Source organism: Pezoporus flaviventris, unplaced genomic scaffold, assembly GCF_033815535.1.
Source record: "Pezoporus flaviventris isolate CSIRO_AGI_PZ_B2104156 unplaced genomic scaffold, CSIRO_AGI_Pfla_v1 ptg000066l, whole genome shotgun sequence".
In the NCBI taxonomy this organism is placed as follows: Eukaryota; Metazoa; Chordata; class Aves; order Psittaciformes; family Psittacidae; genus Pezoporus; species Pezoporus flaviventris.
Window position 1 is genome coordinate 8658581 of NW_026892614.1, and position 27138 is coordinate 8685718.

Sequence of the window (27138 nt, forward strand, 5' to 3'; positions counted from 1 at the left end):
TGCTCCTGTTCATGCAGGTGCAGGGAGATCCACAGTAGTCACAGTGCTGCTGTGATAGAGTCCATCACCAGCAGAAAACAGGTTTCAGAGAGGGTTCACTGCAAACCTGTGCTGTGTAATGTGTAACACTCTGCAAATGATCCTAATAGTCATGGAAATTAGTTCCATTTGGCATGAATCACAAGAGCTGCTAAGTGAGGGCCTCTGAAACAAGCCTGTTAGGAAAGACAGAAATAATGAGCTGTTGTACATTTATTATTTTTGTTTTAAGCTCATTAAAGTGGGACAGCAGTTGTTTAACACTTAACTACAGAAATAAGTGCCAGGAATAACAGATACTGCAGTTAACTGTTAAGACTGACTACCTGCCCTTCATCTGAGTAATGTGCATATCATACCTAAAGTATCGCACAATCAAAGGTTGGTATTTTTTGGAAACGTTTCCTAATGGTGGGTATGGCCGTTACTAAAAAGGCAGAAAATGCATCACAGTAAGGGACCCAAAAGATCTCAGGGAGAATTTCCAGCACAGGCAGGCCCAGTACAACTAAGGTAGCATGCCATGTAGTGTTTCAGACCCAATATAATCACCGTGGCTGGCACCTCTAGAGTGACAGTCCCTAAACTACATGCAACATGTGGCCCATAATTCCTTCCTGCATTTCCCATGGCCACAGGAAGCTTCTACAAGTGGATGAACATTGTGTCTTCTTGCTTTTGTTGCAAGTCTGTGGGCCATTAGGGGTTGCCTCCTTGCTGAAGAATGAACACAAAGCTGATTTATCTTCATAATATATCAGAGTGGAAGTCCAGCTGGCAGGCAGGAGCTGTGATTTGAATTGTCACAAGCAAGGGCAAGAACTGCAGTCAGATCTCTGCTGCTACACAACAGGCTATTTAGTTACAGTGTAAGGGGGAAAGCAGCATTAGCCTTCCAGCACTTGTTGACAGAAGCAGAGGGAGCTATGTTTTGCATGAAGTGGTTGGTGCAATCTGAGCATCCTTTCTACACCTCTGAGGAGGAAGGGTACCTAGTATGAGATGTTTGCAGGTGCGCAATAATGACTAAGCTGTTCTTCCCTAATAAAAGGCAGTTCGAGGCAACAAAAAAGCATGAATTTATAATCCAATAAAACTTCACAGGTGTTTGCATTTTGAGTATCACGTTCTTGAAACAAACTGTTCCTTAAACCAAAAAATTGAATAGTTCATAAAAATGCTGTGCCTTCCGCCCTCAGCAGTGCTCTGCTGGCTGTAAAACAGCTCAGCTTAATCCCCACTGATTTAATAGTTCAGAGACAGTAAGAAATAGCTCAGGGTTATGACCTAAACTTCTACAATTCTGACCACATACAATCTGTATGAGAATCCAACTTTTAGCTTTTAGTACTGCTTAAATGATGTGATGAAGAGGTGGCTTTCATAAGGACCTAAAATAACGATCCCAAATAGCAGAGAAATGTGTTTGTTGGGAGAGGAACACTTGTATATTTAGACTTACTCTTCACTGCTACCCAACATACTTGACAGGAGGATTAAAACCAGCATTGTTTAAGGAAAAGTCTTTAAGATTACTATGGCTCAGAAGCTTTACCTAAGGCTTGGAAATTTTTAACAAATTGTCACTCTCAGGAATGCAGTCTCACACACTGTCATACGTTAACACTGATTGCTAGCTGTTAGGCCAAGTAAATATCATTTAATAATCACTTTGCCCCCTGCCTGGCCACAAAACAGGAGTAAGCAAGGTAATACGTTTACCACGTACCTTGACCAAAAAATGAGGTCAAGGAAATGAGGAATATTCTAAACAAACAAACTGCTCTGTCAGTGTCTTAACATACTCAAAACATTTGTCTAGTCAGAAGCAAGGTGTATGGTAGCTATCAGCATTCTCGGGGAATAAATGCTCCAGAGCAAAAAACTCACTTTAATTAACTGAAGTATATTAACTTTTCACTCATGAGCCAGGTGTAGTCATGCCTCCAATAATATTATTACACTGAATACTGTTATGGCATAAACAGTATTTTGGATCAGTTCAACATCAGATCTCCATAAATAAATTCAGCAAGTCTCTCAATTTAACATTTCTGAGGGTAGAGGTATTCAAACACATACCTATAGAGACGCTGTAATCGTGCCACAGAAATGTAGATGGTCCACCAGACAAGATGCTATAGGAGTATTTTCTTTCTTAATGATTTCAACCTCAATGAGGCTGTCATCAAGCAACCCATTAGCCATCCTGAAACAACAAATCTAATCAACCTGAGGCATTCAGCATGACAAGTCACTAAAGCATATGCTTCCCGTGAGATTTGCAGGGTACAAAGATATTTCAAAACAAGAAAGATGCAGAGTCATCCTGAGTTTCTTTTAAAAGAACTATCATCTTCACAGTCAATGCATCCATTACAGGACTGAAACAAGTATTTTCTAGCATATACTGCCTGTAAATGTTGTGTGTATCTCAATATGGTAGGCACCCCGTGGCAGGAATAGGATTCAAAGACCTGTTTTTGAAAGAGACTGAAACCTTTGCAGAGCATATTAGACTATTCAGTCACTCTCTCACAGTCAAGTTAATGCCTCTGAGGCTCTCAGCGTCGCTTAGGCTACCACTGGTCTCAGTGAATCTCACACGGCACACCAATGTGAAAGGATGTTCCAAACTAGGAAAAAGAACGTATCACATAGTTATTCGTAGCAAGACAATTCCTTCCCAAAAGACCACTGATAAAAAAAAGATTTATCTCAGCATGTCAATTATAGTTTCAAGCCAGCAGGTACTGAAGAGAGAAGTAGGACTCAAAGGTGTACTTGCAAAGATACCTGCTACCTCAACACATGAAGCAGAATTTAAGTCTCTAGCCAACACACATGCATTGAAAAGCAGGAAAGAGGCTGCTGAGACAGTCACATATTAGGTTAGGATTTGAACTTGGGCAATACTGGTACTAGCATCTTGCACTCCCAATCATCTAATGATCTCAACTCAACCACCAAACTGAGATCGCCACCAAACATAGACAGTCAGTTCTGAAGAGCCTGTACTGCTGTCCCCGCAACAGTAGTGCGGTGGAACCAATGCAATGTGTCAGTGTTCTTGTTCTGGGACACCATCAGCAATGACAAACCCATGTGCCCATTTGTGTCCCTGCATGATAGGCAGCCTTTGCATTCAAGAAACACTCTTGAATGCACGTGCTGTGGTCTCTATTTTTCTTCTCCTCATCCTTGGGGAAACATGTTTTTAGGCAAGCTGTTACATTTCATGCAGCACCACCATGAAAGTTTCATTTGCCCTGTCATGACACATCATCTTTGTTTTTTTCATTCCAAGGGAAAAGCTTACAGCACTAACAGCCAGTCTGAACGTAGTGTAGGGTGTACATACACTGTCATACTCCGTAGCAATGTATTAGGCAGTAAGGAACGAAAATCTCTAAAAACAGTTCTATTAAATCATACGGTGTTGCTAACTGAAAATGTGATTGCATTCTGTCTCTGCTAACATGGCTATGAGGCAGCGTGTGATTTCTAGCCCTGCTGGACTCATTTATCAAGTTTATTTGAGCTACCTCATCTGCTAATAGCAAGTCCCAGCAGATGGCATTATGCTCCAAGGAAACATTACACTGGTGCCAGTTGCCTCCCCCTCAGCTCTACAAGTCCAGAGGGGGGAGTCTCCAACTTCTCTGTGACTGGGCATAACCATACCTTCTTCTTGCTCGTTTAGTTTTTCCAAGCCTAGCACATAGTCATTATATTTCAGCTGGGTGGAAGTATGGGGGAACAAAGGCAGAAAGTTAGCAAAGCTTTATGTTGACTTTTATCTTCATTTCTGTAGCTCTGTTTCAAAATCCCATACCTTCCTGTGCTCCCTGAGGCCAGAATAATCTTGATGTCAGCACTGGCACTATATACAACAGGCTGATAATAACTATTGCCTTTCCTGGTACACAGTGATCTGTCTTTTCTGGGAGCCAGACGCTAAAGCAAGAGTAAATTCAGTGCTGAAATGCCTCTTAATTCAGGTGCCAGTGAGACGTAAAAGATTTAAGCACAAGTATGTGAAAGCAGTTGTCTATAGCTCAGTGAGAAATAACCCCGAATGGCAGAGGCAAGCCCTGGGGGGTTTCAGACCTGTTAAATAAAAGCCGTGGGTGCAGGTACAGCAGCCCCACAGAACTAGCACTAGTATTCAGTCCATTCTCAGCTGCCCTTCCCTCTCATTTCCCAATCCCTGGTGATCCAGCTTGTCTTTGTCTTCATTTCTGCATGGCTGGCTTTGTTCCTAAGATTAGAAATCGTATCATGCAGATGGAACAAAGCCTTGCTGTGTCCCAGGCTACAGAGGATGTTACAACAGTCCTTAGCTCAGTCCATGCTCTTGTATGCTACTGACTCATGCGGTACTGTTGTGCCCAAGCACAGGAAGCTGAACTTATTACTATGAAAAGCTGGTGATAACTCCTGTGACCCAGTAGTTCAGAGCCATACACAGACCCATGAGTCTGCCAGTGTGAGATTAATTCCCTCATCTTTGTTACAGAGCTGCTGCCCATGAAGCATCCAGCTCCCTAGTGACTGTAGCAAGATAAAATCAATGAGGAGCAGGCATCAGCAAAGAACAGCAATAAGCGGATCCACTTAAAAAGGAGGATATTTGAGTGTAATCAATCTGTTCAGCTGTGGAATATGCATAGAAGCAATGAAATCTAGTTAATTCTGGTTCACTAGGTAGAGCTTTTTTAGCCTCTGCTTTGCTTGGTACCCTCCTAGGTTGTATGCACAGCTGTATTAATGCATTTATGTATTTAAGAGCCCTTATTCATGTCACTATCTATTCCCTGTTTAATTGCTGAAAGGGTGCCCTTTCTGTGCATAAGATCCAGCTTTTGATGATTACTCCTTCTGACACGAGCAGGAGTTCCGGTATCAGGCTATTGCTCTCACAAGAGCTGGCATTTCAATACCTTTTTCTTTACACCTTCTATTACCCAGACACAATCTGATCATATGTAATCGTGTGTGTGTGTGTATGTGTGTAAAGAAGCATTACTACTGTGCCATAAGACATCTGGAGAACCTCCTTTTATTATAGAGTATACACTTGACAGCGCTACCAGGCACATGGACTAAGCAGAAGCTAGACAGACATCTTAGGAAGTCCGTTTTATCGTAGGCAGCAGAGGCAGACCGTTAAGTCCTTTGTGCCACCTGCTGGCAAGCACTGCAAATTACAGCTTCCAAAGAAGAGGGGGGACGTGTCAGCTCTCAGCGGGAATGTGGAGCTCAGGTGCTCAGGGTGATGGAAAAATCCTGGCAACTGTGGTGTGTAAGGATGTGCTGACACCGCACTGTGCAGGGCACCCTGCATCCAGCAGAGGTCACACCCACAGAGCTCATGCACTCCAGTGTCTGTACTGTGCTCTGCAACGTGCTACCAGACCCGTATTTTTCTGGGGCCTGTGCAGACTTTGGCTGATTCCTTGCAGGTCCATGATCATATCTGTGCGGTGTTTTTTATTCTGGTAAGCCCTGGGGGTCAGGGCTTACTCTAGGGCTGTACAGGCTGTGGAGGGGTGCTTGCCTTTTCCTATTTTCAAGTTTCCCCTTTGAGGCTATGCATCATTCCCAGGCAGGATTTATCACAAGCTGAAGGAGGCCACCTCTTTTCAAAATGCGTGCAGTACATTGCATTTATATGTCACAGATCAGCATCTGAAATGGATGAATAAACACAGGTGTATTGTTAGCAAGTGCTTGATATGCTAGGACTTGGTCCAGAACCCACTGAAATTGGGAATTTTCCCTAGGCATTTAAAGAAAACAGTTCTGCAAACAAAAAAATATCAAGATTAAGTCTAATGTCTACTTGGTGTCTGTGATGTGCTCTATCACTGAACTACTATTTCCTAACTCATTAGCAAGTTCCAAAATCAATGTGAAAAAGGCAGATTGAGTGCTGCTATTGAAACCTTCTCCCCTCCTTCCAAGCTGTGAGCAGGTAATGAACACAGCCTTCTGGTTTGCAACCCTTTTACCAGAAGAACCCATAGTCATAGGAACTCAGCGGAGAAACTCTTGACATTTCTTTGCTTCTTCCTTCTTCTAAAGTAAATTTTTGACAAAGATGCAAGGTCATGAATGATTACAGGAGGATAAGTACCAAGTTCTACGACTGGGGAAAGAGAATCTATGAGCCAGGATTGCACCAACTAGCATTTCCAAGGGTTATAGCAAAATGGTTTTCAAATATCTTCACACAACCTCCTGCCACATCTCCCTTTCTCATTTGTGACTGACTGAACTGAGCTTTGAGTAGCATTAAAAGACAGGATTCAGCTTTGCGGGATGTAAGAAAAGGCAATGCCAGAGGAAGGGTACCAAATTTCTACTTAAAGGGATAGGCAGCAGCTGAGAGGTAGCAAAAGTTCCAGTACAGTGAAGGGCCAAGCTACTCTTTTTTTTCATGAGGGAATTATGTACAGACAATTTTGCCCCACATTACATTCCTCCCTCCTACACACACACGCATGAGTAAATAATATGAACACCCACTGCGCTTTTGATCCCCAATTAGATATCTCTACCTAGGGTTAACATCTCTGCATCCTTCTCTACCACAGCTCTCATCTTCTCTAAAATACTTCTTTTTACTTTTGAAAGCTGTAGGTAGGCAGATCACAGTCAGCCAGAGTGTTTCTCCTCCTTTACTTTCACTGTCTCTGAGCGCAAACATAAAAGCTGCTGGCAAAGAGGAGATGTGAGGGAAAAGCAAAACTGTCAGTTCACTTTGTTCTTACCTTGTCTTTCAGCCCATGCCTTCCTTTCCTCTGATTTTCATCCCCATCTGCTGATAAGCACGTAAGTGGCTAATGTTGAATGTCCTTGGAGGCAGTGCTGAAGGTCACAGTCATTCCTGGGGCTGGCCACAATAAAGCAGTTGCATCTTGCTAGAGCCACATGTTTATGCTCCTTGCTCCTGTCTGTATCACAGTGGGATGTCATTTCAGCAAAACTCTGTAGGTCAGCAGGAACAGGGAAAAAAGTCCTTATTCCCTCTCTGAAGATTCTGCTTCATAAGCTCTCTGGGGCAAGGGCTAACTTTTTATTACCTGACTGGAAGCGGCCTTGATCTCTCAGGCATCCTTAGACACTAAGAAAAAAACAAATACTGAACATCAGCAGCCTTACAGAAATGGGCAGCCAGAGGCAGCAGGTGTTCACCTCATATGACAGGTACGAAATATGTCCACTGCCTGAATGTAGAAGTCCTTGGCAGGAGCTGGCTGCCAGTGAACAAGCCCAGGAAATTCATTGTTACAGGTTGAATTTAACCTAATGACTGCTGGAAAAATTCAGTAAAGGTGGTTAGACTTTCAGACATGGAGCACCAGGTGGTTATCTTCATAATTCGTCTCACCAGCCACTTTATATCTCTGGTGTCCTGGGTTCAGCAGTAGCAGTCATGTTTCTCCTTCTTGGTAGCTGGTGCAGTGCAGTGTTTTGACTTTCAGCTCTGGAACAGAGCTGATAACAAGGATGTTTTGGTTTGGACAAGGACTTTGTGAGCCTCATGCTCTGCCAAGGAGGAGGGGAAGCCGGGAGGAAGCAGAGACAGGACACCTGACCCAAGCTAGCCAAAGAGGTATTCCATACCACAGCAAGTCATGCCCAGGAGGTAACTGGGAGTTAGCCGGAAGGACTGGGAGACTGTGGGGTTGGAGGAGGTGTAGGTCAGGGCTTGGTTGGGCTGGGGGGGGCGAGTTATCGGTTGGCTGGTGGTGAGGTGATGTATTCTCTTCCCTTGTTATTTCCTTTATCATTGTTATTATTGGTAGCAGCGGTGGTGATTTGTGTTATACCTTAGTTACTAAACTGTTCTTATCTCAACCCGTGAGAGTTGCATTCTTTTTGATTCTCCTCTCCGTCCCTCCGGGAGTAGGGGGAGGGAAAGAAGGGGGGGAGTGAGTGAACGAGTTACCTGACTGGGTTTAAACCACGACACTCTGGTTTATATTTCTCTAGCTTTATTTCACCCATTAAACAAAATGTTTGACTCTGCCCTGAGCAGTTTTCCAAGAGGAGCTACTAACTGGATGGGAACAGTAAAGCAGCTTGCTTATTTCCAGCACTTTCTGAAACTGTAGGCTATTTCAAAGCCCATCACACTGGGAGCAAACCAGTCCACAACTCGTTGCATAAACTCTTGTGCTGTATAAGGGTGAGACTATATGATCACAAGAGACCCTATTAACTGATCCTCTGCTTCTGTGAATACCTGATTAAAGCGTTCCAGATTAAACTGGCTGCTTACTCACATGCTTCCTGGCACTGTTCCCAGTGTGGCAGAGCAGCAGAGATCACAGACCCACTTCTCCCTGCTGGGCTGGGGGAGTTCCCTCACAGTGAGGCCTGCCTGGCCTGTGGGGAAGGCCCTGGTACATGGCTGTCATGTATCATAGCCCCTTTGTGGAAGCAGACTCTCACCAAGGGTTCGAGCAGGCAGTGCTTGTGGCCTTGAGCACTTCTTCAAAGCAAGGAAGGCTGGCACAGGCTGGGGTGGCAGCGGGCTGTTGTCTGCCCCTGTGCAGCCCTGGCGTGCCCAGTATGGAGGACTCAGCACTCACCTCTGCTGCAGTGATGCGCTTTTGCTCTGTCTGCTGAACGCTGCCTGGCAATGGGAAGCAAACGGCACTGAGGAAAGGTCAGGAGGCAGGTTTGGGATGAGTGATGTCTCTCCTCTGCACGCGGTGAGGGCCTGGCTGGAGAATGATGCCTCTAACGGTGGAGGCGAGTGCCCTCGGCCTGAGGGGAAATGCAGTCGGCCGCGTAGGGGAGGGCTGGAGGAGGGAGCACCACCCGCAGGCAGTGTGGGGGCCTCGTGTGAGAGCCGGGTGAGCCGCAAGGGAGGCTGCCAGCCCCGGGCCGGGAGGACCTGTATGCTGCGGCCTTGCGGAGGCAGGATGGACCTGGACGCCAGGACTCCGGCGTTTCTGCCACGGTACAAGCCGCAGGGAAGGCTTGGCCCCAAAGCGGGGAGAGATGGTGAGCAGAGGGGGAAGCTAGTGGGGTTGTTGGGGCAGTACAGCCCTGCAGGGCACACAGCTCGAGCGCCTGCGGGCGGCGGTTGGCGCCAAAGAGCCCGGGGTACCGGTGGCAGTTGGCGTCCACGCGCCCGCGGGGCTGCGTGGCGGTTGACAGGTGTTGCAGTAGGATGGTGCGTTTGATGAGGTGATTGTCAGCTCCTGTAAACGCTCACTAGCACCGTCGAGCTGTAAGTAAAGCATGTCTGGTGCCCCCGTCCCCTCCACCACACACACGTCTGCCGCTAAGTTTAATACGCATTTCTGTGCGGGAGTCAGAGCCTTGCCTAAACAGCCAGCGAGAGGTACCTCAGCTACAGAAAGGGCATCAGTTAATACACATTTCTGTGCAGGAGTCATAGCCTTGCTTAAAGAGCCAGCAAGAGGTACCTCAGCTACAGAAGGGGCATCAGTTAATACACATTTCTGTGCAGGAGTCATAGCCTTTCTTAAAGAGCCAGGGAGAGGTACCTCAGCTACAGAAGGGGCATCGAGGTTATTGGAGATATGAAAACTATGAGGGTCCTCATAGCCTTTGGAGGTAGGACAGAAGACCAGTTCAGACTTCGACACACAAGGTGTTTTCCATTACGATATACATACACTGTTCACGTTCAATTCCTGGAGGAGGGATTGCTATAAGAAAAACATGGCCCCTTTGAGGTTGCTAACCTGCATACTAACGCTCGCTTCTCAGAAAACAGGACTTCACCAAAACAGTTGCCTACAATTTAAGAAACTGAAAGAACTGCTACAACAGTGTACTAAGACCAAAATATTTTTCCATTTTAGTAGCACTCCAAACTGATTTCTTCCTGAACATTGCAGCATTTTTGATAGCCAAAATGCAGGCCACCTGTTGCAAAAGGGAAGGAACTATATATGTTAAACCGTATAGCAAATATATATGTACAGGTCATTAAGTTACCTGTATTTTGTAACATACACTACAAAGTCCTAGACACTTCCTTTACAGACTTGTGTGACCCTCCATGTAGAACTAGTGTTGAAATAAGGGTACTTAACAACTGAAAGGCACTTTGGCTATACATTAGATCAAGCCCAGGCAAAACCAGTCTATGCCACGCTAGCAGCAGTCATGCCTGTATTTCAGGAAATGCAGCTTTTCTCAGGGATAGCCTTGGAATCTCCCCCGAATTGTTGCTATGTGAAAAAAACACACTGTTATAACCAAATTAAAATGCCAAGCCAAAGTTTTACAAGTGATGAGCTAATTAGAACATAAATGTTTCTATGAATTCACAGTCGCAATGTTCATATTCACATTTCTCTCAAAAATAAGGAAAAATATTTGAATTTTAATATTTTGTAAGTTCTCTTAAGATTCTTTGCTGCCTTCATTTCTGATGAAGCCAGGACAATGGTCACAATGATAAGATTTAGATTGTAAGATCACTTCATATCAAAAAGTTTGTATAAATAAACTAGAAGTAGTAAAGCAATCTATGCTGCTTATTTCCTAAGTCTGAGGTTCTGCTTTAAAGCATTGTGGACCTTGAGATCAATGACACAAGTGGTTATCTCTGAAGCTCAAGGACTAACAAAATAACACAACTGCACTCACTGCTGCACAGTAGGATGTGCACTGCCAGAACTGTAAGGTACAGTACATTTTTCATTAGTGTGATTTGATATTTACAGTCAATAAAATGCTGGAGTTGAGCCTCTGTGATTCTTCCAGTGCTGATAGATAAGGTCAGTCTACTGGTTGCTGTGCATGGCAAAGAGTTAGGACTGAAGACATCATTAATTAATGTAATACGTGCATTAACATAGTCCTCAGTCATGCATGAGATTCTTAGAGTGGTCTTATTTTAGATTCACCACAGTCAGGCACCTAAGCTTTTGCTTTTTTAATTCTGAGGGACACCACAGGGAACTGATGGCCAGATTTTCTGGCCAAACAAAACCCAGAATGTCTTCCAAAGGCAGTGGAAGAGATAAATATGCCCAAGATGACTGAAAAATTGGTGCATGGAGACATGCCTGGATCTGAGTCCTAGGCTTAATTCACGTGCAGTGTGTGCTGCATATATGTATACACGTCCTGGAGTACTCCTGAATTGCGCTGGAAAGATAGTGGCTGGGAGTATGCTGCCACTAACAAATATTTCACTAGACCTGCCACTGCCTCCTTCATGGTTCCCAGGACTGAAGCTACCAGGAGCAGGTTATAGGTCAAAATAATTGTTATGGTGAGTCATACCAAGCTCATAGGCCACAAGGTTAGCACCATCAGTACAGTGAAAATTTGGCAGAGATCTAAGTTACATTCCCTGTCATCCCCTGTGGCACCTCTATGATGAACATAGCAAAAAATGCACTGTTCAGTGTAGTGGCGCAAAATATGCTCGCCTGTGTTTGCTGGCAAACAGTGCTCATATTCACAAGGGTTTTGGGTACCTGCAAGAAGAACGGGGCAGCTTGCACTGCTCTGAGCCACCTTGACAGTCTGAACTCGAGAAACTTGCCTGCAACAGTGACACAGTAGTTCAGATTTGTAAAGCAAATTTTGTTTGCTTTATGTCCTTTTGGTGAGATTTGGTTGGCAGTGACAGCTACCTAGGAAGTCTTTAAATGGCACACAGAGAGTGGAAAATTTGAGACCATGGCAATGAGCCCTGTCACTACATCAATCAGTTCAGAGCCTTCACAGTAGAGACTGAGGCTTCTGAGCATCAAGGAGAGTTTCTCTTCCACAGCTATCTCAGCTGATTTCACAGTTAATCAGGATTACTCTGCCTCTAAACCACAAACCTTTCTTCTTTCCTTTTTTATTTCGGTTTAATTGCTGTGTTTCTAGGTTTCTGAGGCTTTTTGTTTTTTAAGGTATATGTCAACAATTATTGTCTTTGGGATTGGTTTAGTTTTGTTTAGGGATATTGAGGGAAGTCTCCCATTGCTGGAAAGATCATAGTAAATTCCTTATTACTTAGCAATCACTATGGAGGAACCATTCCTTTGGCTGCACAGCAGAAGATGAATATTTAATGGAGCAGTAGTAATGGCAAATGGAAAGAGTGCAAAGGCTAATGCAGAGGCCAGTAACAGACTTTCTGGGGCAGGAGACCTGTCCTGGCCTTATCACATGGCAATGCTGGATAGAATCCCTAAAACCAGAAGTGGAAAACAAACAAACAGAAAAACACTCATGAGAGAAATCAAAGAAAAAAACTGTATTTACAGAAAAAAAATCTGCTTTTACAGAAGGTCTTATATTATATGTGCAATTATTCAAATAATTTGTTGACAATCCATATAAATATTTCTAATTTTTCTTTATTAGACCCCTGGAATTACATGATTACATCTAGATACATGCATCATAAATGCAAGGTATGGCTTAGATGAGGAGAAACTGTTAATTTTATTTTTCAGTTTGTATATTTTTACTAGTCAAAGGGACTTGGGAAGGTTAATTAACATGATCCTGAACAGAGCCTTGCTGAACTCATCTATATTACATTTCTTTTTGTAAGTTAAATAGTAGAACCTCTTTAGTTACAGAGGCAAAAATTTGGTTTTGATACTCAGGTTTTTGATATTTATTTTATATTTGTGGTTTTGCGTATTGAGGGAGGCTAAGAAACACCTTAGAGTTGTGTGATTGACATGCAAGTAATGTGTTTATGTTTTCTTTCTATAAAATCAAGTCTAAAGTAAGTAGGTTATTCCTGGGAGAACATAACCATTGGAATAGGATCACTTAATTAAAAATTAATTTGTTTTTAATCCATCTCAGAGTCTTTGCCTTTCTCATCATACAAATTTAAATTTTGTCTTTCCTTTTACTGTAAATTCAACTACTTACTTCTAGTTCTTTAGCATTTTACAATTAAACTTGTGCTTAGCAGGTTTTGATAAGTGTTGGATAAGTATCTAAGCTTGATTTATTTGTACATTTGCAGCTTCTTACGTGAGGGAGTAGTACATCTAAACAAAGTAGATCCTGTGCTGATAGCACAAAATCATCAGTTTGTACTGTTGGGCAAATTCCTATTGAAGCAAGCAGAAACTTACTCCAATTTAATTCAAGAATGGAAGTATCTCACAACAAATCATTACTGCAGAAAAATCCTTATGGCTAGATGAGCTTTAGTTAATGTTAAATCACAAATATATTACTGTCTTTTAATTTATTTATTCTGAGTTAAATAAAGTTAACTTGGGGAAAAAAAAAATCGCTCTGTGCATTTACAAGTGTATAATCACATTTTAATTTATATCAGCTTTTATTTTAAGTGTGCCAGGCTGCTTGAATGAAGCCCGTTGGGAAAGAGATAAATATAGGTGAGACCTACTGAAACTCCTACTGCACTCTTTCTTCTGGAAGCCTTGCCGACACATGCAACTGCCTGATCACAGTAGCTTGTCTGTCTAAACAAAATAGTTTAAGTCAAACCGTAATGCTTTTCTGAAGACAGAAGCCAAATACTACATCTTTGATGCTAAAGTATCAGCAATTGGAGAGTGGAGGAGATTTTTCTACCAGAAGTTTTGACATGCTGGAAAATGCTGGCATGACCTCTGCTGAGAGAGGGAATTTCTCAACAGCTCTTCATGCTCACAGTAATGAAGCCTCAGTTGAAAATCACCCTCTGCAAAGATGCCTCTCACTAACTCATGTTGGCCAAGAAGACACAGCATCGGTTTCAGGAATCTCTGAACTTTTTAAGGTTATGGAAGAACCTCGAGCACAGATTTTAAAACATGATGTAGAGATACCACCTCAAGCCAGAATAGCAACAATACCTCTTTCTTCTTTCCCACCTAAACTGCAGGAACTAATGTCAGCCAGAGCTAAAAATATCTTTGAGCTAAGGCAAGCTACAGAAATGCCAGCTGTAACTTATGTATGGCCAGTAATAAGGATGAAAGATGCTTCCAGCCCTATTTGGAACAATTTTCCAAAGTACTTAATACCAATGAGTCCAACCTTAACAAGACACTGTTCTAGTCCTGATGTAATGATTGAAGATGTGATATGTTCCCGTATAACCCCAGTCAATCAGCTTGCACAAGAAGAGCTAGATGGAAGTACAGGAAGATCATATCCTCTTCTTGTAAAGTCATCTAGCAGTGTTGTTTCAGAAATTTTAAAATCACTGACCAATACCAAAAATAAGAATAAGAATACTTATATTGTACCACCTTTGTCCGAATGTCCTACTGAAGAGCAACTGGAAATTCCTCTCTTTAAGGGAAATGCTCTAGTGATATGTAATGGGAAAGTCCACCTTCTGTATGCAATGAGGCATGAAGCTCTGCCAGCAGAAATGGAAGTACATGGCTGTGATATGTTGCTTAGGAAGACCACAGCTTGGCTCATTACATGCAGTGTTATCCGTGACGTAACGACTGAAGTTCCACACTCGCTGCTGTCAGGACAATATGATATAAAACAGAAAGAAAGATGTCTTACAACCTTTGCTACCCCCCAAAACCAAAATAAAACTTCAAATGCAACACATTTCTCTTCATACAGTATGAATACCATCTCTCAGCCCAAGCAGTGCTCACCTTCTACTGGGAAAAAGCAACAGGTAGTAATATATGATGATCAGTTGAATGTCTGTGTATGGACAGTAATTTTCCCCTTGGATATAGATGAATATAAAGTGCATTATTCAGCATATTTATAACAGGTTGAGTGCTGTGTAAGATAAGTGAAACGGTTTTGATTTCAATTTTTTGGAGAAGCCAAGCAACTCCAGTGGACATAGTCACTGTAGATAAATCAAAGTAGACCTTGCAGGTCATCAAGACTTTACAGTTAAAAAAGTATAATTAAACAATGCTGAGAAAAAAAATCCATCTTGACATATATCAAGATTTTTTCAGTATTTGAACAGGACAAAAGCACTGTGCTCAATGGGAGCAGCCTCTTGCAATTTAGAGAAAAACAGGGCTGAATTTAGCATAATGTCAAAAAACTTCCCAAGGGAGAAGGTGGGGTTTCTGAAACAGGTGCTGAGTGCCATCATAATCACCTTTTAAAGTAACAGTGAAAGAAGAGAGAAGGGCTGGCTTGCAAGCTCCCTTCTGAATTAAATTCTTCATGAAAAGCCATATCCCTGAAGTAGGGAAGGCTGTAGAAACAATGTGTGAAGATAAACTGGGGAGGGAGGAAAGTGACTATCCAACACTCACTTTCAGATAGTCAGTTTCTACTTTTTCTTGTTTCAGTTCCTCAGCAAGACTGCATTCCTATCTGAAGAGGGCTTGCGAAAAAGAAATGGGAAAGAAGCACTTCAGGAAAAAGACAATGAACTAAGAAGGAAATTTGGTATTGTTAAGGATGTAAGAGTCCTTCTCAACAGAATAAGTCCCACTGAACTTAAAGAGAACTCCGGCAAAGCTTCTGCACTGAAATGGAAGTTAACCACCAAGACAAAGAAATTAGAAAGTATGGCAAAGGTACTTAACTCTTCACATATAAATAGAAAGCATGCCTCACCTTGAAGTGTTCATTACACAGCATTAGTACACTTCTCAAAATCTGCGAATATTTGAGCCCCATCATAAAATGTTTTCTATTTGAGAACCTTACAATGTTTATAAAGACTTAAAGTTCGGGGTTTTTTTTATATTTGGGCTATTGATAAAGTCAGGAAACTCTGGCTCTGTGCAGTCTACATTTGTTCTGTTACATTCTGTTATTTTCTGCAGGTTTTAATTAAACCCTCTGAGAATAGCAGATCTTCCTAAATGTAGTTTTTATGTAAGATTTCAAATGGGAAAGCACTTCTTCATACAGTGAGAGGAATATCTCTGCTCTTCATCTTTAAATTACATCTCTAATTGCACCATGCCCTAATGAAGGGCATTATTTTAATATGTATGTTTAAACTGTATGTTTATTCAGGTTTAATTCTGAGAACCATTTAATGAAATTGTATTAAACTGTGCTGAAATGCTGTGAAATAACACCTTTAATTAATGCATCCTAAATAAACATAGTGGCACATCAGAATCTATATCTCTTCGATACAGCTGTGTCTCTTTCTACAGTGCACAGAATCATCACAACTGAAGTGGGGGTGAGAAATTAAATTAATCTATACATTCAGATTTACCCCAGATGTGAAAGTACTCAAACCACAGGATCCCAGCCCAGACCTGTTTTAAATGATGTTATATTTAGTTAATCTATGGTTTAGCAAAGGCTATAATTTTGGATCTTATTTTAAAAACTCCAACTCAGTAAGGTAATGAGCTCTTGTTTGTATTGATATCAAGCATGATGGGTCCTTTTTAAGATCTTGGTAGTATTTGCTGCAGTATATTTGCCTACCGACTGGGAGATGTGGGTCTATTGCACAGAGCACCAGAAACTCCTTGTAGACAAGAAGAACAGTCTTGATCTAAAGCAGGTTTTTGTTTTTCTCCTACACTGTCCAACCTAGATAATTCTCTTTGGAAAGAAAATAAATTATAAATTAAGGGATAGTTGGCTGTGAGCGTAGACATTACTTGTCACCTGTTGGATCCTTTTTGTTTAACAGCAAACTGTGCCACTTGAAACAGTTTTGCTGAGGAAAAGAGAAGAAAAGGAACTAGAGCAGTGTGAGTTATCTCACAGGAGAAGAAAAAGGGAATGTATTCAAACAAAGATGCAGCGCTTCAGAGACCATGAAAAGGAGGAGGAACATTATTCTATGCAGACAGTATGAAAGTCTAAAGCTTACCAAATGTGCTGCCAGACCTTCTCTTAGGGACGACTACTGAGCAAACCCTGTGCATTCAAGAAAACCCAGATGAAGTTTCTCAGATTAAAACTTTGCTTTCTGGTTAGTAAAGGGATACTTTCTCTGCAAATACACCAGTTGTAAATGAAACATCAAGAGGAAAAGGGAATGTAAACATGCTTCTAAGATCCTTAAAGGCTGAAAAACACCAATAGAAGCACTATATGAAAACAAACAGCAGCAATGAGAAACTATTCTTGCTGCTCTTAAATTACAAAACTTCAGCTCAGTATTTGGAGGGTGGATTGTTTGTTATGCTTTCTATTTTGCTTCTGTTTAATTAAATATAAAAATCATCTCAGTCTTTACACTTAATATCTGTAAAACTGACCGAAGAATTTCTCTCAGGATCACTTTTACTGAGTGGGTTCATTATCACAGCCTGAATATGTTCTCCACTAACCGAAAGTGATGGAGTAAACAGGCTTCCACAGCTGTGGGAGGAGCATCCCATAATACACAAGGGAAACAGGAGTCTGGTACTCACAGCAGTTTGATGTTTAAAGAACACCAGTAACCAGAAATCTTTACATAGATGCCTCTGGATTACTTACTGAATTGACACTATAGCTTGTTATGTGTGATACTGTAATTTCAGAAAGTTGATGTTTAAATGGCAGTCATTTTACAAAACTAGACTTTTTTGTTTTTACTGCAGCTAATAAAATCCTGATATAATAAAGACATAAGACTACTAATTTATTCTTCCTCAAGGACTTTGCCTCCAAAATTCAAATATGGTGATACAATGAAGAAATTGTCAACAATCTAACATAAATCATTAAATATTATGTAATTAAAATATGATATACAGACAGTTGCCTAAGAGATGGTACTGTCAATGGATAAAGGAACAGCCCTCCTTTGGTGGGAGTTTACCCATATGGAGGCTCTGAGGATTACCTTAGTAGGAAAACAGCAGCAGACACTGAAGACAGAGCTCTTCTGTCTTGGGAACAGCTTGCCATCTGACTAGACAGCCTTAATCTGAAACTGAAACATATTTCAACTAACAACCATCTATTTCAAAAGGCTGACAAGAGCACTGAGACAGGGGCACTCTCTAAAAGTAAATTAATTTGCTTGAAAGCCTGGGTTGCAAACCAAGTGGTTATTGTATTTTTCTGAGTTTCTTTCCTACTTGGCTACTGCCCCAGATTGTTTGATGCTAGTTGTACATTACATGTCCTTAGAGATTTGCTTTAAGGCTCAAGTAAGAATTGTTATATAACATTATACAGGAGAGTCCAAATCTTGTGTCCATTTAAAGACTGGGGGGACCTCAACTGCATCCAACATCAGTTTAAGCCAACAAAAATCCTCTAAAAGCCACAATTTGTATGGAAGCATACAGTGCATAAATCCAGACAAACCATTTCAGTGTTCTGGGACATACTACTGACAACAGTTTTATAGCATCCACCTGACCTGCGTACCCTGTACTGTGCTAGTTTCTTGAAGCAGATGTTTTGATACATTGTATCCTGGCCATTCAAGGTTATTTCACACTTCCTCTTCGATACAGGGGGAGATGTCTCTTATGAAATACACACCACCCTTTCTACCTGGATTCCTTCATAAGGTACTGAAATAAACTCTGGTTTGAGAGTTGTTCCCGAACAATTAGCCTGCAGGCAGACACCCCCCGAGATGGCCTGGGTAGGCTGCAGAGGAGCTGGGAAAGGAGGATGGGTTTTTTTGACATCATCTGAGAAAATGCAACAAGGCATGATATGGTATTCATATGAACTGTTTATCCTTTTACTCAGTAATCCAACAACTCAAAGTAGTTCAGTCCTTAATTTTACTTTAAAAAGTGTAATACTGTAACAGTTAATAGAAGCTTGCTGACCTATGGCCCAAAAATAAAATAGAAATCTTAGGATTTGTATTTTTTGTACTTAACCTGGAATGTTTTTTTGTAATGTTTTTTGGATGTCTTATGGAACTACAGTGCAAGAAAAGAACATTCAGTGTATACTCTATGTGTCTACTAATAGCCAAGGTAATTGCTAGCTTGCACAGATGTAGATACATCCCATTAGTATGTTCTCATTTCCTGCAAGCAGAATAAATGGTAAGATTGGATGTGACATGAACTTAATTGAGTAGAGTACTAGAGTATTCTATCTAGTGAGTATAACTTGTTCCATTGATTGTTGTTTGTTATTTCTTATTCCTTCTCTCTTTTGCATAGTATAATAAGTTGACAAGCTACCCTGTTTTCATGAGATAATTTATCAGCGTATTTCAGAAAACGCCTTGCAGGTTTTGTGTTCTTTATTTAAAGGCAAGAGCATATTTTAGTCAAAAGACAGAAAACCAGATACCATTTACCACCTCACAGGTTCCTCTGCCAATCAGGTCATTTTTATTTTTGCTGACAACAAATGATAGTCACCTGAAGTAGTGTGCAGTAGTACTGTCGTGAAGGTGGGGCCTCCTGCTCACACATAAAACAAGCTCATCATATTTTTAATGTACGATGCAAACAAAAGTAACATGTAAAGTATGAGCTATATCCCACTGCCCTTCCCACAGCATATTGCTTTCATACAATGCAAACAAAAGTAACATGTAAAGTATGAGCTATATCCCACTGTCCTTCCAACAGCATATTGTTTTCAACCCTGGACAGCCCTCATTGGAACCTTGCTCCAGGCAAGAGTCTGCACAAATGGGCCTCACAGCCCCAAATCATCTGTGCAAACCTGAGTTCCCAACTGTAATTTTCCCACAAAAACTCCACTCTTTTAATTCTAGCAAATAGCACACAAGTTATGGAGCACAAAACCCAGCCATTTCTTCCCCTTTATGCATTTCTAGAAACATCCCTCAAATGTAAAGTTTCCAGCACTGTGCAAAACCAACACAGCATAAACAATCATGACTTTTAGAAAGTTAGGCCTAGCCCTGTTTTCACTCTTTCTTCTAGTTAGCAACATTTCTATAAATTTGTTTCAAGTGTAGTTCAAATCCATCTGAATCACAAATAACGGGAATCAATCTGGAAAGAATGGCAAGGGGTTAGTATTTGACAACTTCCAGATAAATAGTCCTGCTTTGCTTTATTATTTCTGTAATTTCTTGTCATTTTATTGTAATAATCTCTGATAAAAAAACTTTCCCAAATCTATTTTGGGAAACTTTAAGTAGAAAGTCTTCTTTCTTAAAGAAGAAATCCTACTTTTTTCTAATTAATTTTCTACTTAAAGTAGCAATCCTTATCTTTATTTTTAAGCCCTTGAAGAGACAGAACGAACTCTGAATTATGCTTCAGTGTTCATATTTCAGATGGTTCTTGCAAGTTTATTCTTTTCAGTTAGAATTATTCAAGAGTCTGTAACTTCATTAAATTTGTGTTTCTTATTTCTGTCTTTCTACAGTTCAACTGCCTGTCTTTGAAAATAAAGTTTATGTAGATAAATCTTTCTGAAGCACTCTTCACATGCACACACCTGTTGCTAAGGACAAGACCTTGCAAAATGTTTTCATATGGAATACAAGATTTATAAGCAGGGGTAATAGCTGTCACCAAAGTAACAAGGTTATTTAGAAAAATTCCTTCCTGCAGTGCCACACCAGCTTTGCACTGAAATAGAAGTTAACCACCAGAACAAAGAAATGAGAAGATGGTTTAGGTGCCAAATAGGTGCCAAAGGTACCTAACTGTCCATATATAAGGAGAAAGCATGCCTGACCTTGAAGTGTTCATTACACAGCATTAGTACACTTCCCACTTCATGAGTATTTGACTCAGTGTCTTACAACATTTTCTATTTAAGAACCTCACAATGTTTATAAGTATACTGCTGATATTTTTAATTTTGGGGGTATTGCTAGAGTCAGGAAACTTTGACTCTGTTGGTAGTCCTGTGTTACCAATGATATTTCTGCACATGATAGCTAAAAGTTGAAGAGTGTGGTCACATAATCAGTGCAGCCAAATAAGGACTTAAGTTTGATTTTTTTTCAGCTTCTAAATCATTCTTTTCACAACACCAATTTTATTTCCTACAAAACTGCTAGACACCGGATATGGAGTAAAGGAGGACAACTTGTCAATGACCAGTTTCTCTCCAGTCAAGTTCAGAGATAACCGGCCAAAGGCCAGTTCAAAATGGAGGCCTTGCATTAGAAACTCTGAAACCTCTCCACTCTATACACATGGGCTCACTATGTAGGACAGTGACCCATGCCTTTCAAGAAAAGTAAAGTTTTCCTCACCACAATTGCTGCTAAAATGCCAGGATCTGAGCTTAATTTCAGTTGTGGCAAAAACTGCAGACAGAATGCTGGATACTGCTGAAGTCTTGTATTCCGGTTGTCACTCCTACAACTGCAACTGAAAGTAGAAGTGCTTGCTGACCTCTCACTGCAAGTCATGGTTTGCATCTGTCTGTGTGCCAATGTGTATCTCATAGGCAGAAACAGGATGCTCTTCATACTGGTGCTTGGCCCTTTTTTGGTTTGGTTGTATTGCCATTCACTTTTAGTTGAGGTGCTGAGAGCATAAGCTACAGATCTTTAGTCATTGATCTACTTCTGAAGAAGTCTTGACTTATGGACTTGCTTGGAAGTATCATTTGGCAGTTTTGCCTGGTGTTACCAGAGACTCTTGGCACAGCTGTCTGCTTTCTCTGATCCCTGAGATATTCAAACTGTTGTAACTAGCCTCTTGTGTCCTGCTTATATTTTTCTACCATACAGCTCTGAAGATTGTTTCAGCAGCCAGACTGGACACAAGATTTTCAAAACCCAGGATCATATCGATGTAACTTTGTTTAATTTCTTTTTCTGCAGATAAATTAGTAATCAATAATAAATGAATATTTCTCCTAGATCTAGTATCTCCTGCTCAGCTTGTAGCATTCAACTTCCATTTCTGTCAACCAATGTTTAAATCAGCATCACCCAGCCTTTCCAAGATCTCTGAGAATGGTCTACTTTTGTCATCCCTGAATGGGAACATCACTGGTGTACCCTCAGCGTTCATGAAAATGTACTATATCTTTCTGTGCAATATTTCAAGGCCAGGTAAAGCAAAGCTTTCCAAACAGTGTGTCAAAAGGGCACAGGTATGAAATACTTTTTTTTTTTTATCTTTCTGCCAGTACCCAAACAAAACATCCATTGTAAGAAGTTAGTGTTGGCTATAATTTTTCCTAAAATTTCTTTCCCAGTAAAAATGCCAAGGCAAATTTTTAGGATAATAAAATTTTGATGGTGTTTTGCCATCCATCCACATTATAATTTCCCAGCATATGTCCCCAAAATCAAATAGGATCAAACACCTGCATTTCCTGTTTGGATTTATTCTACAGCTGTTTTACACAGGTGCTTCCACTTGCTAGTCTGCCATTGAGAACTTTTCAGTTACTGACAGTGTTGTTAGCAGTTCTCATTAAACTTAATTGCTATTGCAACTGCCTTTTCAATATTTTCTGCTGCTATGTCTTTTTCTGTGCAGGTTGCATTCACTTTGTTACATTCTGACATTTTATACAGACAGTTCTCTCTTTGCAGTTAGAGTTACACAAGTAGTAAAAAGATGCCATGTCTTAAATTGTCGATCCTTACTTCTGTCTCTCTGGTTTGTGTTCCTTTCACGAAAATTAAGTTTATGTAGTGGTTATGAGAGTGAGATTAACCTACAATTGTTAAGTCTTGCTGAAGGACCCTCTTGCTAAAGGGAACACCTGTGCAAAATGTTTTGGTTCATATGCAAGACTTACAAGTTGTTATCAGAGTAACTAGAGTATCTAGAAACATAGATAAGCATCATATTCCAAATTTAAATGCAAAGTAAGAAGAGTTGGTAAGGATATAAGTAAATACATATTATCTGGACAATTCAAGATATATAAAATATTTATATGAAAATGTATATATATTAGTTATAACATCATAAGTAGGTTATTTCCAGAGGGAAAGAGAATGACAGATACTGGAGAACTGTGAAAGGGGAGACAGAGGAATGAGAGTTTCAACATATCATGAATAGTGCATTGTCTAAACCATGACACACACACACAGATGATGATCAGGAAATTATAATGCAACACAAAACCAAAACATAAATTGTTTACCAATTTTGGTATCCAGTGCCATTATTAATTTTAGTGGGTGGTAACGTGTTTTATCAAAATCCTTAGGCTCAGTCCTGTTGACAAAATACATAGAAGATGATGCAGTCATGTACCTTTGTTGGGAGCAGAAACAAGCATCATGAGGGCAAGAGTCCTTCATTTCTTCATTTTCATTCACATGATGTTAAAGCTGAAAATACTGACAGAAAAAAATAACCTGAAAAAAGAAGTGGTTTAAGAGTGTGAAGTGTTTTTTTCTGTTAGAAAGGTTTGAAATACTGTGCTGATGAGCCTCACACCACAGTTCTGAGGTAACTTGTAGCCAGATAAATGGCAGAACCTTGCCAATTTGAGAAAACAAGAAGGTTCAAAGCCTAATGAATAGTATGGGAGCAGGAAGGGAGGAAATAATATGTGAAAAAAAAAAATCACTTGCATGACCGAGGAAGGGGAATCACTGACATCTTAGTACTGTGTTCAGTAATTGGTCTCTTTCATTTTCAAAGGAAATGTGTACTCCACTAAGAACTATTCTTGCTTCCAGAAGCAGCTGAGCAGATGCAGGGGGACATCACCAAGGTTTTAATTGCTTCCAGTAAACAAAGGCCAACACTCATCCTTCTGTTACTGTCTTCCGCCACTCAGAAGCCTCTAGTTAAAGAGCCGTTTCCACTATGTTGTCTCTGTTGTTAAGCTTCCAAATAAGATAGTGTGTATATCAGTGGAAGGCTCTATAAATAGAAGACAGAATTACAACAGTAGGAGAAACTAAAGTGGAAGGAAGCCTTTTAGAATTTTTATGTTGACAACTTGGGTTTCCAGGAAAGTACATAATAAATGGAGCATTTGCACTGCATAACACCCCAACTAACTCTGGGTTTTTTAAATCAAACTGTTGTTAAATAAAAATTTTGCAATGTGCCACTGTAATGTCTCATGTATTTGCTTTCATTCATTCGCCTGTTTATGAAAGCAGCTACAATTATCCCCAAGGCAAAATGCATGTGATTCACCTCCAAGACCTTCACATTTTGGAGTTACCAATGGCTCAAAATGAGACATTAAACAAGTTCTTCCATGTAAACAGTTACCTCTGGTTAGCCAGCCAGCTGCTTGGTGCTAACTTGCTCACATTTTGTTGATTTACACCACAGCATCTCAGTACTCTGCAGCCTGCCTCTTCTGCAGAGCAGCGCAGTAACTCTGCATCTGCATGTGCCTGGGTGTCCTTACCCCTGCGACTCTCTTGCCCAAGGTCATTGTGTGGCCTTGGCTGCAGGAGATGAATTTGAATTTGAATGACCGCATTGCCTTCAGGATGGCCTGAACTGCACTGGAGGAAAATTTGTTCCATGTGAAGGGACACCTTTACTGCCTTCTGCCATCAGGCGTTGCCGGGACTTTTTCATTATTACAGACAGCAACTCATCTTGAAGTGCCATGTGAAGCTCAACAGGTCACTAACCATAATCTCTCACAAGCAAAATAGCATTTTAGGTGTCCACAGCCATTCTGCAAACTGGTTTCATTCAAACAGCACATGGAGTTATTCACAAGGCCATCCAAGCCTTCGAGTTCTATGGATACCCAAACTGCAGTGAAGTCAGTGATTTTTGGTATCTGTTTGACCAGTGCCTGTCTCTGGGCAGCTGTGACAACAAAGGCTACTTCTCCACTGCCATGCTTGCTTTAACACATGATCGATTTATCATTATTGATCTTAGCAAACTTCATGAGAAGGATACTTGATGCTCTTGTACCCTGCAGCTGTAGTCTCAGACTCAGTGAAGATGCTAGTTTCTTCCTTAAAAACAGAAACACAGCCATTCTTTTGTTTTTCATGTCTGTTTGCACTGTGAAAATTGACATTTACCCCCATACTGGTGTCCAGGATGGTACCTGTGTCTGTGACGCTATTTCTTCTCACAAATGGAGGTTCAAACATGCTGTGCATTCAGATCCAGAAGTGGGCTGAAGGAGAATGTGCTTAAATAGCAATGCCTTTTTCATTGGGTGAATGTAAGGGCTTCTCTAAAGGGATAGTTCCCTTCAAAATTTCTGTATCATCTTTCCCATTATTTAGAAGATGGGCTGAGGGGTGCCCTTCTGCACCCTTAATGATCGTCTGTTTCACTCACTTCCCATATGTGTCATTCTGCCTATAAATAAGCATGGTTATTCTGAATCTCTTCTCTGACTCTCTGTGCTCTTCTTAGCCTTCACGTATACTGCTGTGTGCCCATGATGATGACCTCCTTCAGGAAACCCAAGAAATCTTGACTATGGCTGGGAGGATGAAAAGGTGAGGAGCGCAGCTCAGCAGAGGGAGAGGGCAAATGAAGAGTCCTTGCCTTAGAAGATGACAACCTCCACTCTGTGGGTGGGAAGTTTTACAAGGATTAAGAAAAGTCTGATTTGGCCATGAAAGATTGAAAGGTGCTTTCCTCTTTCTATAAATGAGAGCTTCAGAACCATCCCTCTCACACCTCTTTTTAGCTCTGGTTGAAACTATTCAGTGATGTCTGCCAAATTCCTGCCTCACTGTCCCTCAGCACCTCATAGCCCATGCCCCCTTCACCAGGGAGTCCTTGCAGCTAGACCTTTTCTGTCCTAGAAAATATCTGCTTTCCATGTGCTAAGCATTTAAAAGCCAAGCTCTCTACATGGCTATCACCTGTGGGTGGATTTAACTGAATTGCTTTTTTTCAAACCAAACTAAGCACAGTACAGCAGCTGACAGCCAGTCTGAAGTTCAGAGGTCACAGAAAAACTCCTTTAATACCCTCATTAGCAGTGCTAGGAGGAGTGAGGGTGTTCTCTCCTCGAAACTCGCACTCATATTGTGCTGTATTCTCTATGGTGATGACATTTGAAATATGCACAGTATATAATAAAGAAGACCTGAAAATTTGATGAGGTAGAAGGCAGACCTCAAAGGCTACCTGATAATGTGGTAGAGTCTGTGGTCATAGAAGAGGCTTAAGATAGGAGAAACCAAATGAAAATGTTTGGAGACACATTAGTAACTGAGATGCAGATAATTTCTTTCTGCAGTTCCCATTGACATTGATCATTATAATCAACTGTCTTTATACATCTCCTTTGTGTACTGCAACAATGGAATTCAAATAGCACAAGCATCGTAAGAGGAGTGGACCCAAGGATCTAATTCAAAGTGAGAACAGCCAAGAAAGGGGGTTTCCTGCTAACAGCAAAATTCATCTTTTTCAGAATTGGGTTTCAGTTTGAATCAGATGAAATCCTTTTTTCTTCCCAGTCCTTTAGTCAACAGGAAGCTGCTCAGATGTGGGAACAGCTAAGCTGCCTCTGCCCTAATACCAACAGCAAAGCCAGGTATCAGTGTCACTGAAGGCTGGGGCTTCCCAGACTCCCTGACTCCCTGGCCAGTGTCCCAGGGCGGCTGTGGGCAGACATCTGTGGCGAGGGAGATGGGGTTACCTCAGGACTCTGGATATTCAGCAAAAGTTCACTGACTGCAAGAAATTCTAGTCTCTAAAATGTGAAATTTATCAAATATGGTCCTTAAGAAAACTTAAAAATAGTCTTTTCATCTGGAAGCTATGTCTAAAGCACTGGGTTTCACAACATGAAGGAGAAAGATGGTGGTTACAGGACCACATGTTGTGCAGTCGCATTAGCACTGACAACAGTGGGAACTGAAGTTTCATTTTAGGGAACTCCCATAACATAGCTGAGTATTGGGAACCTTTTGCTGGTCTCTCTTCAAGTGTGATGTCTAAAGAGAGTGGCTGAGCTTCAGCTGGCTGCACCCCAAAACCACTGTCCCCCATACCTCCCAGAGATGTCTTACTGCTTCTTTTGCCCACTTACAAACACAAATATCTTCTCTGTGGTTAACAGTTAACTATGTTAACTATACTGTTACATATGGCAAGATGCTCCTTCTGTACAGTGTGTGTATAGCACTCAGCACAAGAGGGCTTTCCAGGACTCAGATGACACAAGAAAATACAAATAATACCTCTCCCCTTAAAACAATTATCAAAATATATAATTCTTTAGCATGTGGTTATTCAGCTATATTATTTTTGGAGATGTAAAATTTTGTTTAAATACTAGGCCAGAGTCCAGCTGCCTGTGGTAAGAATATCACCATTTTAGTATGAGAATGAGATCCTGCAGATTGCTGACTTCTTCTAA

At 41.0% G+C, this 27138-nt stretch overlaps 1 protein-coding gene and 1 long non-coding RNA gene across 4 annotated transcripts in view; one reads left to right on the forward strand and one right to left on the reverse strand.

Moving 5' to 3' along the window:
• Positions 1-7438, reverse strand: part of LOC133278420 (uncharacterized) — a 57793-nt gene extending 50355 nt beyond the window's left edge. The window contains exon 1 of the long non-coding RNA XR_009746548.1: positions 6816-7438. This is a non-coding gene — a long non-coding RNA (uncharacterized LOC133278420). The remainder of the gene's footprint in view (positions 1-6815) is intronic.
• Positions 7439-9517: 2079 nt separating this feature from the next.
• On the forward strand, positions 9518-17549 carry LOC133278421 (ligand-dependent nuclear receptor-interacting factor 1-like). 3 transcript variants are annotated; one of them, XM_061471168.1, is made up of 5 exons: positions 9518-9676; positions 11672-11948; positions 12406-12455; positions 15306-15536; positions 16625-17549. In XM_061471168.1, the coding sequence occupies exons 3-5, from the start codon at positions 12420-12422 to the stop codon at positions 16790-16792; spliced, it is 435 nt and encodes a 144-aa protein (XP_061327152.1). In that variant the 5' UTR covers positions 9518-9676; positions 11672-11948; positions 12406-12419; the 3' UTR covers positions 16793-17549. The 3 variants fall into 3 exon arrangements, with proteins under 3 accessions (XP_061327152.1, XP_061327150.1, XP_061327151.1); XM_061471166.1 differs by lacking the exon at positions 9518-9676 and adding an exon at positions 13349-14662 and having other exon boundaries at positions 11884-11948; XM_061471167.1 differs by lacking the exons at positions 9518-9676; positions 11672-11948 and adding an exon at positions 13362-14662.
• The last annotated feature ends 9589 nt before the right edge of the window (positions 17550-27138 follow it).

Excerpts from the sequence above, each read along its gene's own strand:
- LOC133278421 (XM_061471166.1), top strand. The coding sequence starts at position 13,565 with ATGCTAAAGTATCAGCAATTGGAGAGTGGAGGAGATTTTTCTACCAGA. Across the intron at positions 14,663-15,305 it reads CTACTGGGAAAAAGCAACAG|TTCCTCAGCAAGACTGCATT; the intron begins GTAGTAATATAT and ends TTCTTGTTTCAG. Across the intron at positions 15,537-16,624 it reads AATTAGAAAGTATGGCAAAG|CAAACTGTGCCACTTGAAAC; the intron begins GTACTTAACTCT and ends TTTGTTTAACAG.